The 22,517-nt window shown below is 50.4% G+C and overlaps 2 protein-coding genes across 3 annotated transcripts in view; both read right to left on the bottom strand.

Moving 5' to 3' along the window:
- MIER2 (MIER family member 2) overlaps window positions 1-9,646 on the bottom strand; it is a 30,141-nt gene extending 20,495 nt beyond the window's left edge. Inside the window, exons 1-2 of one of the 2 annotated variants that reach the window (XM_081895634.1) lie at window positions 9,578-9,646; window positions 2,306-2,393 (exon numbers count right to left, since the gene is read on the bottom strand). In XM_081895634.1, coding sequence (XP_081751760.1) covers window positions 2,306-2,393; window positions 9,578-9,586 — 97 coding nt within the window. In that variant the 5' untranslated portion in view covers window positions 9,587-9,646. The remainder of the gene's footprint in view (window positions 1-2,305; window positions 2,394-9,577) is intronic. The other variant, XM_081895633.1, reaches the window with a different exon arrangement.
- An 8,111-nt stretch (window positions 9,647-17,757) lies between these two features.
- SPMAP2 (sperm microtubule associated protein 2) lies at window positions 17,758-22,268 on the bottom strand. The gene is made up of 4 exons (XM_081895959.1): window positions 21,955-22,268; window positions 20,779-20,905; window positions 18,671-18,755; window positions 17,758-18,014 (listed from the first exon to the last, which is right to left on the bottom strand). Exons 1-4 carry the CDS (start codon window positions 22,065-22,067, stop codon window positions 17,827-17,829), a joined length of 513 nt encoding a protein of 170 aa, XP_081752085.1. The 5' UTR covers window positions 22,068-22,268; the 3' UTR covers window positions 17,758-17,826.
- Window positions 22,269-22,517: the final 249 nt, after the last annotated feature.

Here is a 22,517-nt window from a genome sequence, read left to right as displayed (position 1 = left end):
CGTTCGACTTCCAAGGTGCGACTGTATAGCGATGGTTGAAATATGCAGCAAAATATAGCAAAAGTTGAAAAAGAAATCTTAAAAGGAGAGGGTTAGTCGAGTCAATCTAAACATAGATCAAAACAACCGTCTGATGTTGGGCACCTTTCTTAGGGGAGGTGATTCTGCAAGGCGTGGGGCCACCACAGAAAAGGCTCTGATACCAACACCAGCGCTAGGGTACCAATCCATCTCTTACCAAAGGGCTGTGTTAGAAACTCAGATAATATAAGCTAATTGTCAAATGCCACCTTGAACTTTTATGTTTGCCACAATGGAATGTCTAGACGTTTCCCCCCGAAAATGAAATCTCTTCTTCTTCCTTTCATTTATATGAAATGAAGGCTTTTTATTTAGGGGGGGGGGAATCGTTAAAGCAGCTTGCAACACAACTTTAAATAAAACCCAAAATAAAACAAATTCAGTCTTCAAGGAAGATATTTCAGATCCTTCTCTAAGCGACATTTTGCTTTCCTCATACTTGTTTACCTACTTACCGTATTTTTCGCTCTATAGGACGCACTTTCCCCCCTCCAAAAATGAAGGGGAAATGTGTGTGCGTCCTATGGAGCGAATGCAAGCTCCTTGGCTTCAGTGATAGCAATGCGAAGCCTCTGAAGCGCAGAGGGAGCGCTCCCTCCGTGCTCCGGAGGCTACGCATTGCTTTCGCTGAAGCCTGGAGAGCGAGAGGGGTCAGTGCGCAACGACCCCTCTCGCTCTCCAGGCTTCAGGGATAGCTGCCACGAATTCCCGCTGCGCTCCACAGGCTTCAGGTTCCTTTTGCTGAAGCCGGGAGAGCAAGACTCTCCTGGCTTCAGCAGAGAGGGAGATCTGCGCAGCGCCCCTTCAGCCAAGTGGGAGGAGAAATGGAAGGGGCTCCGTATCTCCTGCTGCTTCGCTGAAGGGGCACTGAGCAGAGAGGGGGAGAATTTTTTCCCCTTGTTCTCCCTCTCTAAAACAAGGTGCGTCCTATGGTCCGGTGCGTCCTATAGAGCGAAAAATACGGTGATTTATAGAACTGCACCCTAGCAGAAGGACTCTAGGAAGCCCGTGGGGTATAGTGATTAGAGTGTCAAACTAGGACCTGGGAGATCAGGGTTCGAATCCGCCTTCCATCATGGAGCTCACTGGGTGAGCTTGGAGTCAGTTCACAGCCTCCTAACCTACCTCACAGGGTCTTTGTAGGGAGTAACTGAGGAGGGGGGAGTGAGCCATGTACACCTTGGAGAAAGGAGTGGGAGAGAAATGCAATAAATAAGTTCTTCTCGTGATCTGCTTAAGAACGCTGAAGGGGCCAGCCAGACGGAGACGTCAGTTGCCAACCCAGCACCCAGAGATCTCCACGTGTTTGCAGTTGGACCCGTGTCAGCCGCAGAACACACCTGGCTAATGTCTAACACTGTCCCTAATCTAAGAGGAGGAATTCCCCCTGTCTCGGGAGGAACTGTAAACGGGCTACCTTTGAAGGTGACCCGGGAACTACAACTAATCCAGAATGCGGCAGCCAGACTGGGGACTGCGAGCGGCCGCCAAGATAATATAACACCAGTCCTGAAAGACCTACACTGGCTCCCAGTATGTTTCCGAGCACAATTCAAAGTGTTGGTGCTGACCTTTAAAGCCCTAAACGGCCTCGGCCCAGTATACCTAAAGGAGCGTCTCCACCTCCATCGTTCTGCCCGGACACTGAGGTCCAGTGCCGAGGGCCTTCTGGTGGTTCCCTCACTGTGAGAAGCCAAGTTACAGGGAACCAGGCAGAGGGCCTTCTCGGTGGTGGCGCCCGCCCTGTGGAATGCCCTCCCATCAGATGTCAAAGAGAAAAACAACTACCAAACTTTTAGAAGACATCTGAAGGCAGCCCTGTTTAGGGAAGCTTTTAATGTTTAATAAATTGTATTTTAATGTTTTGTTGGAAGCCACCCAAAGTGGCTGGGGAAACCCAGCCAGATGGGCGGGGTATAAATAATAAATTATTATTATTATTATTATTATTATTATTATTATTATTATTAGAGACATTCTTCCATCTCTTGCATTCCTCCATTTCAGGAAAGGGGAAAGCCTTTTCTGAACAGGGAGTAGGGAGCCCGACAAGGTCCTCACCCTGGTTCAGAGCCGATGGAAACCAGGGACAAGGTGGATGAATACAGGGCGGATGCTCAGCAACCCACCTTCCCGCAGAGGTGAGAGCCAGGTGACGGAGGAGGGGGGAAAGGCAGAGGTCCTGCAGCACCTGGGGTGCTAGGTAGATTCAAGATCTCCGTACCTGCCGTGGTATGAAGGCTGGGTCTCCCAGGACATAAGTTCCGTGCAGGGTAGGACACAATCCTTGGACTCTGCCTCCCAACTGAGGCCTTAAAAAAGAAAAGCAGGACACATGGTTAGTATTTATCTATGCCTTTCTAGGATTCAAAGGGACGTGGGTGGCACTGTGGGTTAAACCACAGAGCCTAGGACTTGCCGATCAGAAGGTCGGCGGTTTGAATCCCCGCAACGGGGTGAGCTCTCGTTGCTCGGTCCCTGCTCCTGCCAACCTAGCAGTTCGAAAGCATGTCAAAGTACAATTAGATAATTGGTAACACTCTGGCGGGAAGGCGTCCGGCCGTGCCATAAGAAAACAGCCGTTGAGGTTGTGACCCTTCCTCATTTTCTCCTTTTTGTCCCCCTCCTCCAACCATCCGGTTCTCCGCCACCTTCCATAGTAAAGGGACCCCTGACCATTAGGTCCAGTCGTGGCCGACTCTGGAGTTGCGCACTCATCTCGCTCTATAGGCCGAAGGAGCCGGCGTTTGTCCGCAGACAGCTTCCGGGTCATGTGGCCAGCATGACTAAGCCGCTTCTGGCGAACCAGAGCAGCGCACGGAAACGCCATTTACCTTCCTGCTGGAGCGGTACCTATTTATCTACTTGCACTTTGACGTGCTTTCGAACTGCTAGGTTGGCCGCAGTTGGCAGCCACCTTCCCTGCCCCAGTCTTAATCCTCCACCGTTCCTTCACAATACAGTGGTACCTCGGGTTAAGTACTTAATTCGTTCCGGAGGTCCGTTCATAACCCAAAACTGTTCTTAACCTTAACCACTTTAGCTAATGGGGCCTCCTGCTGCTGCCGGAGCACAATTTCTGTTCTTAAGCCGAGGTACTATTTCTGGGTTAGCGGAGTCTGTAAACTGAAGCGTCTGTAACCCGAGGTACCACTGTAGTCAATGGGCCTGAGCGGTTTTAAGAAGCGCACGAAGGAAACAGTCACCTTGCTGCAGAAGGGCACCGACATCAAAAGCTGCCCAGCCCAGAGTGGGCATGTCGCAGGGCGCACCTTGCCCTCTTAAGCAGAGAGAGCTTATGCAGAGATGGAGCGCCGGATTTTACAAGGCAACCATGGGAATAAGAGCTCCCTGCCTACCAGGAAAACTTTGCAAAGGAGGCTGCCTCCCAACTTCAAGGAAGGCACTCAATATGTGCTGCAATGCGCTAGTCCCTAGTGTCTCATTAGTGGCCGGCGGTGTATTCTCACTAGAGACCACCCTGTCTGCTTGCGGAAAGAATCCAATGGATGCCAAGAAAGGGAGTCGGAACAAGAGTTTCGACCTGAGAGTTTCCATGAGAGGCTCTCCTCTTCTCAGAGCAGGGGCTGGGGTTTCTTGGCAGCTATTTTATTTATTTATTGACGTTATCCCCCCACTTTTATTTGGAAAGGCTGGTGGTGACTCCAAACTAGACATGCACCATATCTGAATAGTGGAAATCCTGTAAAAACTCTTCCTCGCAGAATATTTCCTCCAACGTGCGATATTTTCCTCCCCCCCCCCCCAATTTTTTTTATTAGTTTTCACAATATTATAAACAAACACATAAAACAGACAAACATAAATCATAGCCTTGTTGAAAATGACAGTTATTAACTTTGTTAAGTGACTTCCTCGCTTCCCCTTGGTTGAATTTCATTGCATGTCCTTCTAACGGTTTTCCAAATCCCAATTTTTATGAAATTTAACTTCAACATTAATATCCTTAGATGTTCACCTTATGGAATTAAACATATTACCGTATTTTTTTGCTCTATAAGACGCACCAGACCACAAGACGCACCTAGTTTTTGGAGGAGGAAAACAAGAAAAAAAATATTCTGAATCTCAGAAGCCAGAACAGCAAGAGGGATCGCTGCGCAGTGAAAGCAGCAATCCCTCTTGCTGTTCTGGCTTCTGGGATAGCTGCGCAGCCTGCATTCGCTCCATAAGACGCACACACATTTCCCCTTACTTTTTAGGAGGGAAAAAAGTGAGTCTTATTAGAGCAAAAAATACGGTAATTCATCACTTAACATAAATAAAATCATAAGCCCATTAAGTATCTGCAAACTAACGTGCGATATTTTCCAAGGATCCATTACTAATATATCCTTGCTTTCTTTTTTTCAACAGAAGTCGAGATTCCAGGGCTTCTATTGCAGAATCACCACCGAGGGGGGAAATCCCACCAAAATGCTACCAGTTACAGCTCATCTCCCCTTCTTTGTAAATTTATGGGGGAGGGAAAGCGACTAATAATTAAGACCCTGGCTTTGAACACTTTGCATGCACATTTTTTTAGGGCACATCTGATTTCTGTAACTTCCGAGGTGCTGGAGCAGTTCTTAATATTGCGCTTTCAAAACTAATATTGTGTTTAAATGGCTGTAACCCACCCTGGGAACTTATGATTTTAAATTGTGATTAAAAATAACGAACCATGATTCAGACAACCAAAACGATGAGAAGGTTCTGGGGACAAACTCTTAACTTGGTGATCATTTAGTGCTTATCAGCGGTGGTGGCAGATTTCAGAAGAGTCTTGGGTCAGATACCCTGAGCTGAGGCTCCCTTCCCGAGTTAAAAGCAGTGTTAGACACTCATATATAAGCTAGGCGCCAAATGGCTCCTTAAACCTGAGTTAAAGGTAAAGGGACCCCTGAACATTAGGTCCAGTCGTGGCCGACTCTGGGGTTGCGGTGCTCATCTCGCTTTATTGGCCGAGGGAGCCGGCGTACAGCTTCCGGGTCATGTGGCCAGCAGGACTAAGCCACTTCTGGCGAACCAGAGCAGCTCATGGAAACGCCTTCTACCTTCCCACTGGAGTGGTACCTATTTATCTACTTGCACTTTGACGTGCTTTCGAACTGCTAGGTTGGCAGGAGCTGGGACTGAGCAATGGGAGCTCACCCTGTCGCGGGGATTTGAACCACCGACCTTCTGATCGGCAAGTCCTAGGCTCTGTGGTTTAACCCACAGCGTCACCCGCGTCCCTTAAACCAGGGTTACAAAACGGAACACCCAGTTGCCATTTGGGGGGCTGGGCAGCTCAAAAGTTGTCTTTTTCAATACGACTTTTTGGCTCCCAAAATTCATTCTGATTGTGCGCGTGAAATATAACAGATAGAAATTCTACAGGGTGGGGTACGATTGTGTGGAAATGGTCCAGATCCAAGTTACCCCCAGACAGGCACCTCCAGGTGGTGGAGACGTCAGGCCTCCGGCCATCCTGGCAGCTGGGCATCTTCCCTTAGTCACAAGTGGCCAATAGTAAAGGTAAAGGGACCCCTGACCATTAGGTCCAGTCGTGGCCGACTCTGGGGTTGTGGCGCTCATCTCGCTTTATTGTCCGAGGGAGCCGGCATACAGCTTCCGGGTCATGTGGCCAGCAGGACTAAGCCGCTTCTGGCGAACCAGAGCAGCGCACGGAAACGGCGTTTACCTTCCCGCCGGAGCGGTACCTATTGATCTACTTGCACTTTGACGTGCTTTCGAACTGCTAGGTTGGCAGGAGCAGGGACCGAGCAACGGGAGCTCACCCCGTCATTGCGGGGATTCGAACCACGACCTTCTGATCAGCAAGCGCTAGGCTCTGTGGTTTAACCCACAGCGCCACCTGGGCCTCCAGGTGCAAAACCACAGAAGGGAGGAGAGTTGCCTTCCGGTCCTGTAGACATCTGCTTGGCCCTTGTGAGGAAAAAGGATGCTGGAGCAAATGGACCACTAGCCTGATCCAGTAGGCTCTTCTTATGTTCTTATGAGAGGCACAGGGCAAGCGGGGTGTATTAAAACATCTCCTCACTCTAGCATTTCCTTGCTTCCATGTTCCATTGGATCACCTGAATGCAGCCCCTGTGCTTCTGTCTTCATTTGAAAACAACAAAGCGATTTCCCTTCCACTACTGATGTGGTAGGGAACTTCCAGATAATGTGGGACTCCAATTCCCATCAGTCTCGGTCAGCATTGCTAACGGTCGGGGATGATAGGAGTTGTAGTCCAGCAACAAACCTAGATAGCATCTTAAAAAGTAGAGACATCAACTTGCCAACAAAGGTCCGTATAGTTCAAGTTCTGGTTTTCCCAGTAGTGATGTATGGAAGTGAGAGCTGGACCTTAAGGAAGGCTAATCGCCAAAGAATTGATGCTTTTGAATTCTGGTGCTGGAGGAGACTCTGGAGAGTCCCATGGACTGCAAGAAGATCAAACATCTCCATTCTGAAGGAAACCAGCCCTGAGTGCTCACTGGAAGGAGAGATCCTGAAGCTGAGGCTCCAAGACTTTGGCCACCTCATGAGAAGAGAAGACTCCCTGGAAAAGACCCTGATGTTGGGAAAGATGATCCTGATTCCCGAAGGAGTAGGATCCAGAAACGACAACCATTTCCCCCCACTCTGTTTCCATGGACCTCTTGAAGCACTTTTACAGCAACAACCAGCACGGGACAAAGAGGGTGATGATGGGCCCTTGATGCCACACAATGTTAGCATTCTCATGGACATCGAGGTTCCACCAGAGATGACTTCCAAAACCTACAAAGTTGGCCCAACCTCAGCCACAACACCCTCCCTCTGGAAATCTTTATCCCACTTCGGGAGGCCTTACAGCAGGGGTGTCAAAGTGGTGCCTTCCACATTTTTTTGGGGGGGGGGGACTACAACTCCCATCATCCCGGTCCACTGCCGCACTAACAGAGGACGATGAGATTTGTAGTCCCCACAACTTCCGTAAGGTATTAATTGGCTGCCCATGCCTTGGAGGACCAAACATGTGTATGTCTGTGTTTTCCAGGGGGAGCACATGGAACCAGTGGTGCAATTTGGCACCCAAATCAGAAGCATGGGTAGAGTCCATTTTCAAGAACCGACGCGACCCCTGTGTTTACACCTGCGTTCTGCACACCCCAAAAAAACTTAGGGAGAGCAAATGTACAGGGCACAGAACCAACAACGGCAACTTTTAAGTGAAACACTCACAATCCAACGTGATTGTACGACTTAATAATAATATTTACATGCCGCCCATCTGACTTCCTCCATTATCACCTATTTTCTGTTTCTGGTGACCAAACAAAAAAAGAAATTCCTCTACCATTTTCTAATCATCGCTTCTCAGTCATATTTCCATACGATCTCGGCCTCCAACTGTACCCCCCCCCCCACAAACGCCTGCAACCATCAAGGCAGGCCCCCCCAAACATGACCCACCAGCAGCAGCTTCCAGCAAGGGGTCCCAAACAAAGTTGGTTTGACCCTTCGAAAGCACCTGCAGTTTAACACCACCCTTAATTCTTCGCAGACCTAGTTGCATTAGGGTTCAGCCCCCAAGTGTCACAAGCCATCACAACATTTGTTTCATTGCACCTTGCTCGATAAGTCACTTTGGGGTGTTTTGGGGGTTTGGGGGTGGGATGTGATATATATGCACATTTATCGGGCCTTAAATCACTCTTGAGGGTGGCGCTGTGGGTTAAACCACAGAGCCTAGGGCTTGCCCATCAGAAGGTCGGCGGTTCGAATCCCCACAACGGGGTGAGCTCCCGTCGCTCGGTCCCTGCCAACCTAGCAGTTCGAAAACACGTCAAAGTGCAAGTAGATAAATAGGTACCACTCCGGCGGGAAGGTAAACGGCGTTTCCGTGCGCTGCTCTGGTTCGCCAGAAGTGGCCTAGTCCTGCTGGCCACATGACCCAAAAGCTGTACGCCGGCTCCCTCGGCCAATAAAGCGAGATGAACGCCACAACCCCAGAGTCGGCCACGACTGGACCTAATGGTCAGGGGTCCCTTTACCTTTTAAATCACTCATGGGATGTTGCCTACTGCCTCCTTAGCCTCAGGTATGCCTCTACCACTTCCCACACCGATCGCTTTCTGCCCCCCAATTCCAGCCTCTGTTGCACCACCCCCTAGCCCCCAAAGCAGCAAAATATTCTCCACCAACGACACTCCCAAATTTGCCCTTTTGTATAAAAAGTCAATCATGCCTCTTCCAGAATCCACTGCCAGATAGACTCTTAATTGCACCCTTCCCCAGTATGGCTTTTTTCAGGGTCGTTCCCGTTATTTCCTCATCCCCCCCCAAAAAGCATGGCAATTCGAACTCATAACCTCGGTCCAGCCACACCCCTTGAAACTCCTCTCAAGTCGCATGAACTTGACCCCACAAGTGCTGCAGTGCGACCCTCGAAGTCTCGGCTGGCCCCGAAAGACCCCAAATTTGTTCCCTCCAGAGCTCCAGCTGTTTTCGTTGCTCTCCTGTGCAACCCCAAAAGCTTGCTCTATGCAACCCCCAAAATTGCACCGTCTCTACCAGCAACCTCCCCTGTGGCCTAGCAGACTGCCCCCCCAAAAACCCCCTCTGCAAAGCCAAGTCCTTACAGGTATAATCTGCATGCACCCCACAAAATTCCAGCTGCTGCTGCACAGCCACTACTTAACCCCCCAAAAATATCCAATGCAAAGTTCCGCACACACCACTCATAAAAACACACTTCTCTGAACCCCTAAATCTTTGCTAGGCTTCACCCCAAAACCCAAATTGTCTCCGTAGCTGTCAGCTGCCCCCTAAGCCATCGCTGCCCCCCATAAACGTATCCGCAGCCCAACAGCACCCCAAAACCGAACCCCCACAAAAAAGTCCAGCCGCTTCACAACTAGCAGAACCCCAAAGTTTTTGTTGCCCCCCAAGAAAAGCCCACCCCCCATTCCTGCACCCCAAAGTTTTTACTGAGACCTCCCCCCCAAAAAGAAAACACATTCCTGATTTCTCATAGCCGGGGGCTGCACCCCCAAATCGTTGCAGCGCCCCAGAAAGACCCCCTGGGAGCCCCAAACTTGTCACGTCGTCGACACTCCTGGGCCCCCTAAGTGTGGGCTGGACCCCCTAAAAGTGTGGGTTGGACCCCCACCCCCCCAAAAAAAACTCCAGCTGCCAAATCCAGCCCCAGAAAAGTCACAACTGCTCCATCCTCGCCCCTGCACCCCAGTGCTGACCCCCCCTCAAAAATCAACCCCCCCAAATAAGAGGCACGGCTTCACCTGCCTACCTGGAAGAAGACCCCCCCCCAAAAAAAACCACACACACACCCCACCACTTCTCCCTCAAGCAGCCCCCCCCCAGAACAAATGCAATGCCCACCCCACCCCCCACCTCGGTGCCCCCCTCTCCCTTTTTGGGGTGGGGAGGGGGGTGGAGGAGAGACCCGACTTTTTTCTCTCGCCCCCCCCCCGCGCTTGACACTCAAACACACACTCACCTCCGCCATAGCCGAGAGTGCGAACGGCCGAGGGGGGGGGGAGAGCCCCGGATGTGGAGCCGCCCGCTGATTGGCTCCTACGCGCAGGAGATGGAAGGGGGAGGGGGGAGGAGGCAAGAGGGAAGGGAGGAGGGGGGTAGATTCTGGGGGGGGGGAAGGAGGGAGGGAGGGAGGCGGGAGGGGAAGGCGCGAGGCAGGTGAGGGAGGAGGCAGGTGGGGTGAAAAGGGAGGCGAAGGGTTAAATATGGGGAGAAGTGAGGTAAAATGTGGGGGGAGCGGGGGGAAAGTGGGGAGGCTGAGGGGAAATGCGAGGTGGGGTGAAAAGGGAAATATGGGGAGAAGTGAGGTAAAATGTGGGGGGAGCGGGGGGAAAGTGGGGAGGCTGAGGGGAAATGCGAGGTGGGGTGAAAAGGGAAATATGGGGAGAAGTGAGGTAAAATGTGGGGGGAGCGGGGGGAAAGTGGGGAGGCTGAGGGGAAATGCGAGGTGGGGTGAAAAGGGAAATATGGGGAGAAGTGAGGTAAAATGTGGGGGGAGCGGGGGGAAAGTGGGGAGGCTGAGGGGAAATGCGAGGTGGGGTGAAAAGGGAAATATGGGGAGAAGTGAGGTAAAATGTGGGGGGAGCGGGGGGAAAGTGGGGAGGCTGAGGGGAAATGCGAGGTGGGGTGAAAAGGGAAATATGGGGAGAAGTGAGGTAAAATGTGGGGGGAGCGGGGGGGAAAGTGGGGAGGCTGAGGTGAAATGCGAGGTGGGGTGAAAAGGGAGGCGAAGGGTTAAATATGGGGAGAAGTGAGGTAAAATGTGGGGGGAGCGGGGGGGAAGTGGGGAGGCTGAGGTGAAATGCGAGGTGGGGTGAAAAGGGAGGCGAAGGGTTAAATGTGGGGAGAAGTGAGGTAAAATGTGGGGGAGCGGGGGGGGAAGTGGGGAGGCTGAGGTGAAATGCGAGGTGGGGTGAAAAGGGAGGCGAAGGGTTAAATGTGGGGAGAAGTGAGGTAAAATGGGGGAGCGGGGGGAAAGTGGGGAGGCTGAGGTGAAATGCGAGCTGGGGTGAAAAGGGAGGCGAAGGGTTAAATGTGGGGAGAAGTGAGGTAAAATGTGGGGGGAGCGGGGGGAAAGTGGGGAGGCTGAGGTGAAATGCGAGGTGGGGTGAAAAGGGAGGCGAAGGGTTAAATATGGGGAGAAGTGAGGTAAAATGTGGGGGAGAGGGGGGGAAGTGGGGAGGCTGAGGTGAAATGCGAGGTGGGGTGAAAAGGGAGGCGAAGGGTTAAATATGGGGAGAAGTGAGGTAAAATGTGGGGGGAGCGGGGGGGGGGAAAGTGGGGAGGCTGAGGTGAAATGCGAGGTGGGGTGAAAAGGGAAATATGGGGAGAACTGAGGTAAAATGTGGGGGGAGCGGGGGGGAAAGTGGGGAGGCTGAGGTGAAATGCGAGGTGGGGTGAAAAGGGAAGCGAAGGGTTAAATATGGGGAGAAGTGAGGTAAAATGTGGGGGGAGCGGGGGGCAAGTGGGGAGGCTGAGGGGAAATGCGAGGTGGGGTGAAAAGGGAAGCGAAGGGTTAAATATGGGGAGAAGTGAGGTAAAATGTGGGGGGAGAGGGGGGAAGTGGGGAGGCTGAGGTGAAATGCGAGGTGGGGTGAAAAGGGAGGCGAAGGGTTAAATATGGGGAGAAGTGAGGTAAAATGTGGGGGGAACGGGGGGGGGGGAAGTGGGGAGGCTGAGGTGAAATGCGAGGTGGGGTGAAAAGGGAGGCGAAGGGTTAAATATGGGGAGAAGTGAGGTAAAATGTGGGGGGAGAGGGGGGGAAGTGGGGAGGCTGAGGTGAAATGCGAGGTGGGGTGAAAAGGGAGGCGAAGGGTTAAATATGGGGAGAAGTGAGGTAAAATGTGGGGGGAACGGGGGGGGGAAAGTGGGGAGGCTGAGGTGAAATGCGAGGTGGGGTGAAAAGGGAAATATGGGGAGAACTGAGGTAAAATGTGGGGGGAGCGGGGGAAGTGGGGAGGCTGAGGTGAAATGCGAGGTGGGGTGAAAAGGGAAGCGAAGGGTTAAATATGGGGAGAAGTGAGGTAAAATGTGGGGGGGAGGGAAGAAAAGTGGGAATGTGAGGGGAAAGTGGGGAGGCTGAGGTAAAATGCGAGGTGGGGTGAAAAGGGAAGCAAAGGGTTAAATATGGGGAGAAGTGAGGTAAAATGTGGGGGGAGCGGGGGGGGAGGTGGGGAGGCTGAGGTGAAATGCGAGGTGGGGTGAAAAGGGAAGCGAAGGGTTAAATATGGGGAGAAGTGAGGTAAAATGTGGGGGAGCGGGGGGGGAAGTGGGGAGGCTGAGGTGAAATGCGAGGTGGGGTGAAAAGGGAGGCGAAGGGTTAAATATGGGGAGAAGTGAGGTAAAATGTGGGGGAGCGGGGGGGGAAGTGGGGAGGCTGAGGTGAAATGCGAGGTGGGGTGAAAAGGGAGGCGAAGGGTTAAATATGGGGAGAAGTGAGGTAAAATGTGGGGGGAGCGGGGGGGGAAAGTGGGGAGGCTGAGGTGAAATGCGAGGTGGGGTGAAAAGGGAGGCGAAGGGTTAAATATGGGGAGAAGTGAGGTAAAATGTGGGGGAGAGGGGGGGGAAGTGGGGAGGCTGAGGTGAAATGCGAGGTGGGGTGAAAAGGGAGGCGAAGGGTTAAATATGGGGAGAAGTGAGGTAAAATGTGGGGGAGAGGGGGGGGAAGTGGGGAGGCTGAGGTGAAATGCGAGGTGGGGTGAAAAGGGAGGCGAAGGGTTAAATATGGGGAGAAGTGAGGTAAAATGTGGGGAGAGGGGGGGAAGTGGGGAGGCTGAGGTGAAATGCGAGGTGGGGTGAGAGGGGAAGCGAAGGGGTAAATATGGGGAGAAGTGAGGTAAAATGTGGGGGGAGCGGGGGGGAAGTGGGGAGGCTGAGGTGAAATGCGAGGTGGGGTGAAAAGGGAAATATGGGGAGAACTGAGGTAAAATAGGGGATGGGGGAAATGGGAATGTGAGGGGCAAGTGGGGAGGCTGAGGGGAAAGGGGAAGCCAAGGGGGTGGATGTGGGGGGGGCTGAGGTAAAACGTGGGGAGGGCGTGGGGATGAGAGAGAAGTGGGTGAAATGCGAGGTGGGGTGAAAAGGGAAATGAAGGGGTAACTATGGGGAGAACTGAGGTAAAAAGTGGGGATGAGAGGGAAAAGTGGGGAGGACTGAGATAAAACGTGGGGGGGGAGTGGGGATGAAAGGGGAAAGTGGGGAGGCTGAAGTGAAATGCGAGGTGGGGTGAAAGGGGAAATATGGGGAGAACTGAGGTAAAATAGGGGATGGAAGGGGAAGCGAAGGGGTAAATATGGGGAGAATTGAGGTAAAATTTGGGGGGAGGAAAAAAGTGGGAATGTGAGGGAAAAGTGGGGAGACTAAGGTAAAATGCGATGTGGGGTGAGAGGGGAAGCGAAGGGGTGGATGTGGGGAGAACTGAGGTAAAATGGGGGGTGGGGGGAAAGTGGGGAAGCTGAGGCAAAATGCGAGGGAGGGTGGAAGGGGAAATGAAGGGGCAAATATGGGGAGAACTGAGGTAAAATGTGGGGTGGGAGGGGGAAAGTGAGAATGTGAGAAAAGTGGGGAGGCAGAGGTAAAATGCGAGGTGGGGCAAAAGGGGAAATGTTGCTGCTTTAAATGTCTAGGGCAGAGACAGCCTCTTGCTCACTCCAAAGCAGACTAAAAAATGAACAGACTCTAAGCAGGACTAAGCGGGCAGGTGTGGGGGACTCCCTGGTCCTGAATGGGGTCACTGTGCCCCCCAAAGGACCAGGTGTGCGCAGCCTGGGAGTCATTTCGGACTCTCAGCTGTCCATGGAGGCGCAGGTCAAATCTGTGTCCAGGGCAGCTCCATCTGGTCCGCAGGATGAGACCCTCCCTGCCCGCGGACTGTCTGGCCAGAGTGGTGCATGCTCTGGTTATCTCTTGCCTGGACTACTGCCATGTGCTCTACGTGGGGCTGCCTTTGAAGGTGAGCCGGAAACTGCAACTAATCCAGAATGCGGCAGCTAGACTGGTGACTGGGAGCGGCCGCCGAGACCACATAACACCGGTCTTGAAAGACCTCCATTGGCTCCCAGGACGTTTCCGAGCACAATTCAAAGTGTTGGTGCTGACCTTGAAAGCCCTAAACAGCCTCGGTCCAGAATACCTGAAGGAGCGTCTCCACCCCCATTGTTTTGCCCAGACACTGAGGTCCAGCACTGAGGGCCTTCTGGCGGTTCCCTCCCTGTGAGGTTACAGGGAACCAGGCAGAGGGCCTTCTCGGTGGTGGCACCCACCCTATGGAACACCCTCCCTCCAGATGTCAAAGAAAAAAATAACTACCAAACTTTTAGAAGACCTCTGAAGGCAGCCCTGTTTAGGGAAGCTTTTAATGTTTAATAGGTTATTGTATTTTAGTGGTTTGTTGGAAGCCGCCCAGAGTGGCTGGGGAAACCCAGCCAGATGGGCGGGGTATAAATTATTTATTATTATTATTATTATTAGTAGTAGTAGTAGTAGTAGTAGTATTAGCTTTCTGGTTTCAAACTGGCAACTAATCCATCCAATTTGGACTCTTGCAGATTAACCCATTAAGCTGAGAAAAGCCGACAGGTGCAGTTCTTACTGATACGCCTATGGGACTCTCTGCCACATGATGCCGTGACGGCCTTTTAAACACAGCTGGCTCTTTCAATGGCAAAGTTTTTATCAGTGGTTGCAAGAACCAATGATCCCTATCTTTCGAACAAAATGCTTATTTAACCTGGAGGTAGGCTGTATGAATTTTGTAACGATTTGTTGGGTCTCTGGACCGTAATAAAGACTGATTGATTGATTGATCAATGGATTGGACCACAGGCTTTGCTTTTCGAAGGGGTCGAGAGATAAAAAAATACTTCTTTACATGATACAGAACTCAGGTGCCGAAACCCCGATGGAGCAGAAAAGACTATGGATGCGACCATGGCTGCGCAGATGTTATTGGCCCAGAGATGGAAAGAAGATCAAGTTCCTACCAGAGAAGAATGGTGGATTCTTCCATCATGGAACTGAGGGCAGGTAATCGGTCTCTTGTGTGGACTTGCTAGACTCCAGTCCTGTTTAGCTTCAGGAAAATTTCCTCTGGTGACTTCAGACTATGTCCTGAAACATCGGGTTTTATCAAATGCTAGTCCTGTGCAGAGTAGACCTTTTGAAATGGATGGATAACTTGGAATAGAACCCATTATGATGAAGAGCTAGAGTTCTAAGAGATGAGGGGAAAGTAAAAGGTGAGAGGCGAATCCAAATAATGTGGAAATAGAAATAAGAGAGGTGTCCGAGGCAGTGATAGGCAGTTCTCATTTCATTAAAACAAAAGACGGGAGTTCAGAACTCTTATGTCTAATCCAAGTCATTTGGAACCCGATACGGCCGTTTTTGTGAGTGAGAAGATGGTACTTTACACATGCTCAGAAGCACTTCATATCTGTGCCTTGTCTGCAAGATACCCTTGCGTTTGGCATTGAGCCCCATCATTCAGGAAGCATATTGACAGCTTGGAAAGAAAAAAAGGTAAATGGACCCCTGACCATTAGGTCCAGTTGTGGCCGACTCTGGGGTTGCAGCACTCATCTCGCTTTATTGGCTGAGGGAGCTGGCGTACAGCTTCCGGGTCATGTGGCCAGCAGGACTAAGCTGCTTCTGGCGAACCAGAGCAACGCATGGAAACGCCGTTTACCTTCCCGCCGGACCTATTTATCTACTTGCACTTTGACGTGCTTTCAAACTGCTAGGTTGGCAGGAGCAGAGAGCTCACTCCGTTGCAGGGATTCGAACCGCCAACCTTCTGATCGGCAAGTCCTAGACTCTTTGGTTTAACCCACAGCGCCACCCGCATCCCTTTGGAAAGAAACACGCACGTAAAATCCAGTGACGACTTTTCAAAACCATCAAAAACCAGATGCTGGAGACACAAGGTTATAGCATGTGTTGGCCCCATTCTGAGTAGACCCATTAGAAATAATAAGCATCACTAACTTAGGTCCGTTAATTTCTTTTTAAAATTAGATCACAACATCTATCAACATCCTACACACATAAAGTATCCCACCCTAACCCAGAAGATGGGAGTTTAGACAACACATCCAGAATAACATCCCCAAACCACAGAAAGTTCCTATCCCAGACAACGAGAAGTTTATGCAGTTTGTATTAACCAAAAAGCTTTATACTGTGTGGGTAGCTCTCTCTTCACTTTTAGCCATGCCCATAACAAAGCTGTACCAGACAATTGCAAAAGCGTCTTTATGCTTCAAACTTTTTGCCGATTTTATTTTGTTAATTCAATTCCCCCCCCCCCACAAGTGCTATTTTGTGAACATAATTTTCTCGTACTGGTTTGCCAAAGAAAAACACCTTCCAAATTCAACCACTACCTTTGGTTATTACCGGTATGAGCCTGGCCACTACTAAAAGAGAAATTGTTAGAGGTTTGAACTGTAGGTTAGTATTAAGGTAGAGGTAAAGGGACCCCTGACCATTTTGTCCAGTCGTGACCGACTCTGGGGTTGTGGCGCTCATCTCGCTTTACTGGCCAAGGGAGCCGGCATACAGCTTCCGGGTCATGTGGCCAGCATGACTAAGCCGCTTCTGGCAAACCAGAGCAGCGCATGGAAAAGCCGTTTACCTTCCCGCCAGAGCAGTACCTATTTATCTACTTGCACTTTGATGTGCTTTCAAACTGCTAGGTTGGCAGGAGCAGGGACGGAGCGACGGGAGCTCACCCCGTTGCGGGGATTCGAACCGCCGACCTTCTGATCGGCAAGTCTTAGGCTCTGTGGTTTAACCCACAGTGCCACCCACGTCCCACAAGTTAGTATTATCTCCCGCTAAAAGATTGCATTATTTTCAGTGAGTTTACCCCGTGCATAACTTAGTTGGATACAACCCAAAGCAAACAGAATAAATAATAAGTAAACATAGATGTGTATCACTTCTCAACACCTCGAGCACGGTGCTTAGCAGTGGAATCTATTTGGCTGTGACTCAAGCAAAAGGAGAGAGGACAGCAGCAAAACATCTGTATGAAGTAAACCATAGCAAGGGGAGTTCCTTAAAGAACCAGATACATTTAAGCTAGAGAAAACCAGGCTCAAGGAGAAATGGGTGAATCAGATTTCCAAATTCTGAAAAATGCATCTTATAGGACGGGGATGGGGTGGAAACTGTTTGCTTGATTCACTTTGGGCAGGACAAGAATCGATCGGTAATGCAACATGCAAGGATTTAGATTCCAAGGTCCAGTTGCCACTTTTGAAAAAGGTTCTGGGCCAGACTTCAATTTTTTCTTAGTTGCCCATGTATACTTGCCCATGTTCTTATGACATGGAGGCGGATCTAGGGAGATGCGCAGATCAAAGCCAGGATCTGATCTGACGGGGTCATTATATAAGTAAAAGGTAAAGGACCCTGGACAGTTAAATCCAGTGAAAGGCAACTATGGGGTTGCGGCACTCATCGCTTTCAGGCCAAGGGAGCTGGCGTTTGTCCACAGACGGCTTTCTGGGTCATGTTGGCAGCAGGACTAAACCACATCTGGCATAACAGGACACCGTGACGAAAACCAGAGTGCATGGAAATGCCATTTAGCTTCCCTCTGTAGCAGTACCTATTTATCTACTTGCGCTGGCGTGCTTTCGAACTGCTAGGTTGGCAGGAGCTGGGACCGAGCAACGGGAGCTCACCCCGTCGCGGGGATTCAAACCGCTGACCTGATCAGCAAGCCCAAGAGGCTCAGTGTACTTAAATGATGGAACTGTGGTGGAGCCTAGAAGGGCTGTACTGCTGCTTGCTCCCCAATGACCTTGACCACAAGGTGTACACATGTGCAGACGAGGAGGGCTTTGTCCTGAATCCCACTGCCTGGTCCCAAGAGATGTGGCCAGACACCAACAGAAGTGCAAAATGACAAGAGTAGTACCTGGGGCAAACAAAGCAAAATTATATGCTACTATATAATCTCACAGCTGGTATTGGAGGGCAAGTGGGGCAGTGCTCCTGTCACAAGATGCATTAATTCAGAGCCACGACAGCTCATCCTTTGATGAAACCTGTTCCCTGCAGGCCAGAGATGCAGCAGGCCACAACCAAATAAACGAAAAGTCCCACAACCAAATAAACGAAATACATCATGGCTTCTTTTCCAGGTCCGAGAGGTCTGGGATCCTTTAATTTGAAATCGAGGAACAGTAGCGTTTACATAACTCAAGCCACTTTGCCTCTTTTCCTCACCGGGCGGCTGATTTCGAGAATGCGAGGAGAAGGAACGTATTGGAGAGCCGCCTTGGAAACCTGGAGTGGATCACGTTTGTCAAACGTGTAGATCTTGGGTTTGGAGAGCTCATCATACTTTGCCGCTCCAGCAGGATGGTGGATTAGTTTTCTATGTGGCTCTGTAGGAGTGAACCAAAAGAGAAGCAACAATGGCTAAATTCTGCTAACCCAGAAATAGTGCTTCAGGTTAAGAACTTTGCTTCAGGATGAGAACAGAAATTGTGCTTCGGCAGCACGGCAGCAGCGGGAGGCCCCATTAGCTAAAGTGGTGCTTCAGGTTAAGAACAGTTTCAGGTTAAGAACGGACCTCCGGAACGAATTAAGTACTTAACCCAAGGTACCACTGTACTCAGGTGTGTGCCTTACAGCTGAGGGTGAGATGCAAGGCAAGTAGTTTTAAAAGTTAGGTGGGAGGTGCCCCCCCTCAACCAGAAACAAAAGTCTTCCAAGTTGGCATCTGCAATCTGACTGCCGACGGCTTTTCTCTCAGGGCAGGGGGTGTGCAGGTAGCCATTCCCACACCGCTCGGCTGTCAGAAGGGGGATCTCGGAAGCCGGTGGGAGCCCTGCTACCAATGCACTTAGGCACCTGTGTTTGTACAGCAATATTCCCATGTTCCTCATCTTCTAAAAATGGGAAGGTTTATTGTTTAAGTGAGCGGCAGGGTGGCACAGCCTCCCCACCCGCTTACGTATCCCAGAGGAGCCGCAGCTAGACTTGTCTGGAGACTAAGCTATCGTCGTCATTAGCAGGAAGGTGGAAACGTATCTCTTACTCTTTGGAACGGAGGGCAGAGTCCGTGGTATGGCTAGAGCAATTATCCTTTGCGTGGGAACAGCGGCCAGTGCTCCTTTGCTCACCTGAAGATGAGAGACAAAGGACAGAGGAAGAGCTGACTGGATCAGGCCAATAACCCATCAATCCCAGTGTCCCGTTATCACTGTGTCCAGCCTGCTGTTTCTAGCAACTGGTATTCCAACTGTGGAGGCAGAGCCAACTCAGCTCCATAAACTTGCCAAATCCCCATTTAAAGCCACCTACCATAAATAGGTCCCGCTCCGGCGGGAAGTTAAACGGCGTTTCCGTGTGCTGCTCTGGTTTGCCAGAAGCGGCTTAGTCCTGCTGGCCACATGACCCGGAAGCTGTACGCCGGCTCCCTCGGCCAATAAAGCGAGATGAGCACCGCAACCCCAGAGTTGGCCACGACTGGACCTAATGGTCGGGCCCCTTTACCTTACTTTACCGTATTTTTGGGGATGCGGGTGGCACTGTGGGTTAAACCACAGAGCCTAGGGCTTGCCAATCAGAAGGTCGGTGGTTCGAATCCCCGCGACGGGGTGAGCTCCCGTTGTTCGGTCCCTGCTCCTGCCCACCTAGCAGTTCGAAAGCGCAAAGTGCAAGTAGATAAATAGGTACCACTCCATCAGGAAGGTAAACGGCGTTTCCGTGCGCTGCTCTGGTTCGCCAGAAGCGGCTTAGTCCTGCTGGCCACATGACCCGGAAGCTGTACGCCGGCTCGCTCGGCCAATAAAGTGAGATGAGCGCCGCAACCCCAGAGTCGTTCACGACTGGACCTAATGGTCAGGGGTCCCTTTACCTTTACCATATTTTTCTGTGTATAAGACACCCTCCATGTACAAGACAACCCCCATTTGTTTTGAACCCAAAATAAAGAACCCATGCTTTTAGACCTCAAACAGAACGTCTTTGATATAGCAACCCCCCAAGATTGCCCCAAGTCAGGCATAGGTAAACTCTGCCCTCCAGATGTTTTGGGACTACAACTCCCATCATCCCTGACCACTGGTCCTGTTAGCTAGGGATGATGCCTGCCCCAAGTTGTTGAGCTCTTTTTTTGAGATTGCCCAGGGGCTCCAACGCCCTGCACCCCCCATAATATATTAAAGCATCAGCAGTGGTCACCCTGTAATGTCTGGCAGAACTCTGTGCTCTGGTTGATAAGTGGATTGGCGATTTTGGCAGCTTCTTCATGGCAGCCGCAGGAACCCCTGACTGCACATGAGACCACCCCAAATTTTTGGGAATTCACCCTATACCAAGAATTATTTACCAAAATTTTTATTCTTTTTGTAAACCACTCTTGAAGGGTTTTTAAATGAAAGAAGTGGAGAGCCGCCACTTAAAAGGACTGTTCTCTTGATGCCACCTTCCATGCTGAGGGCACATGAAAAAGGTCTTCAGATGACAATTTATAGTATAAGTTATACCATATGGGGGACGCGGGTGGCGCTGTGGGTTAAACCACAGAGCCTAGGGCTTGCCGATCAGAAGGTTGGCGGTTCAAATCCCCGCAATGGGGTGAGCTCCCGTTGCTCAGTCCCTGCTCCTGCCAACCTAGCAGTTCGAAAGCACAACAAAGTGCAAGTAGATAAATAGGTACCACTCCGGTGGGAAAGTAAACGGTATTTCCGTGCGCTGCTCTGGTTCGCCAGAAGCAGCTTAGTCATGCTGGCCACATGACCCGGAAGCTGTACTCCCTCGGCCAGTAAAGCGAGATAAGCGCCGCAACCCCAGAATCGGTCACGACTGGACCTAATGGTCAGGGGTCCCTTTACCTTTACTTTTATACCATATGGAGGAAAGGAGAATTCATTCTACAACAGCGCCAAGACCAGGTTGGTAGGGGCTTTATTAAATGGTCTCCTTGGAGGCCTCCCCAATTTTCAAGTGGTTCATCTAAATAAATGCTTCGGTACCACTGAACCAAACAACGAACAAGTATGCCAGAAGCAGCTGCCCCTTGGCCAGGAATAATAGAATTGTAGAGTTGGAAAGGGACCCAAAGGAGCATCCAGTCCAACCCCCCCCCTTGCAATGCTAGAATCACAGTTAAGGTAGCAGGCCGGCCAGGGATATACATACCAACGGATATAGGGGACGGTTTATTTCCCAGGCAGACCGGTAAGGCCGGGGCTGTGCCAGTTCTATCAGCCTTGAAGACGCCTTCACCTTTAGGGCTGCAGCTTTTACCGGCCACGCAGCAGTGGGTCTGGATTAGGGGGAGAATATATTAGGAATTTAGCAATCTAGTAAGAAGAAGAAGAAAAGCCCGCCCACACCTGCAAAAGTCAAGAAGCGTAAGGCAAGTTAAAGCAGTCTTTGTGGCACTTTGTGGCAAATCCCCAACTAGGGACTAGTTTACCTTGTCCTATGTATTCAGAGGGACACGGGTGGCGCTGTGGGTTTAACCACAGAGCCTAGGACTTGCCGATCAGAAGGTCGGCGGTTCAAATCCCCGTGACGGGGTGAGCTCCCATTGCTCAGTCCCAGCTCCTGCCAACCTAGCAGTTCGAAAGCACATCAAAGTGCAAGTAGATAAATAGGTACCGCTCCGGCGGGAAGGTAAACGGCGTTTCCATGCACTGCTCTGGTTCGCCAGAAGCGGCTTAGTCCTGCTGGCCACATGACCTAGAAGCTGTACTCCAGTTCCCTCTTATTAAGTGAGATGAGTGCCACAACCCCTGAGTCGCCCACGACTGGACCTAATGGTCAGGGGTCCCTTTACCTTAACTTTATGAAGAGGATTTGCCCCCTCAATGTGGCTGTTGTTACAGAGGGAACTAAGGCAAAAAACCTAACTGTCTGACTCTGATTCTGTTACATAGAAACCAGGCTTAAATTTGTCCCCTGAACAGAACAAAGTCGTCACAACCAAAACTTGGTGACCTGCAGGTGTTTCTTCGTGGTGGCCCCCTGATTATGCAATAACCTTCCCAGAAAGGCTTGCCTGATGCCCACTCCATAATCTCTTACAGTGGGAATATTTTTCTGTTGCTCCTTGATTCTTCCACCAAGCCCTACAAGGGCATTTTAGCTGCTGTGTCTATGCTGGGTTTGAGGGTTACTTACCTGTATTACCGTTTATCCTTTTTATTACTTATAATTGATTTCATTGTCCAAAACATTGGCATGAATTTTAACAGCCCTGTAAATCACCCAGAGGTAAATGAGATGCAATGGGCAAAAAAAAAAGTTTCCGCCCACCCAGTATGTGTTTTGTTCGGGTGATTTTTGGGTCTGGTTACATTCTCTCCCTACCTGTCCCCGCTGTAGTCTGAATTGACCTTTTTGGATCGAGACAGGACTTCCTGCCGGGGAGTTAAGACTGCAAAAGAACAGGTGGAGGAAGAAAGGTAAATAGATGTGAACATTGATATAGCCTTGCCAGAATACGATCAGATTAGCCCATCTGCGCCAAGAACATCATCTTCTCCCCTAGCTTGACATTAGGGGGGTGGGAGAGAAATTTGATTCCTTTTTCATTTAAGGGCAAGCCTCTCTTATTAATTCACCCCTTTTCCAAAACAACACGCAAACACAGCCCTCCTTCCAAAATTTGCACTTTTGCGAATTTTGCAATGCAGTTCTCCAACCAAGAAAAGCATACAGAAAAATTCATGTGCTAGAACCGGAAATAGCTTGCAGATACTTAATGGGCTTAGGATTTTATTTATGTTAAGTGATGAATTAATACGTTTAATTATATAAGGTGAAGATTTAAGGATGTTAATATTTAAGTTAAATTTCATAAAAATTGGGATTTGGAAAACTGTTAAAAGGACAGGCAATGTAACTCAACCAAGGTGAAGCCACTTAACAAA

This window comes from Podarcis melisellensis (genome assembly GCF_964234715.1).
Source record: "Podarcis melisellensis genome assembly, chromosome: 18".
Lineage (NCBI taxonomy): Eukaryota > Metazoa > Chordata > Lepidosauria > Squamata > Lacertidae > Podarcis > Podarcis melisellensis.
This window is presented reverse-complemented; position numbering and strand designations above follow the sequence as displayed.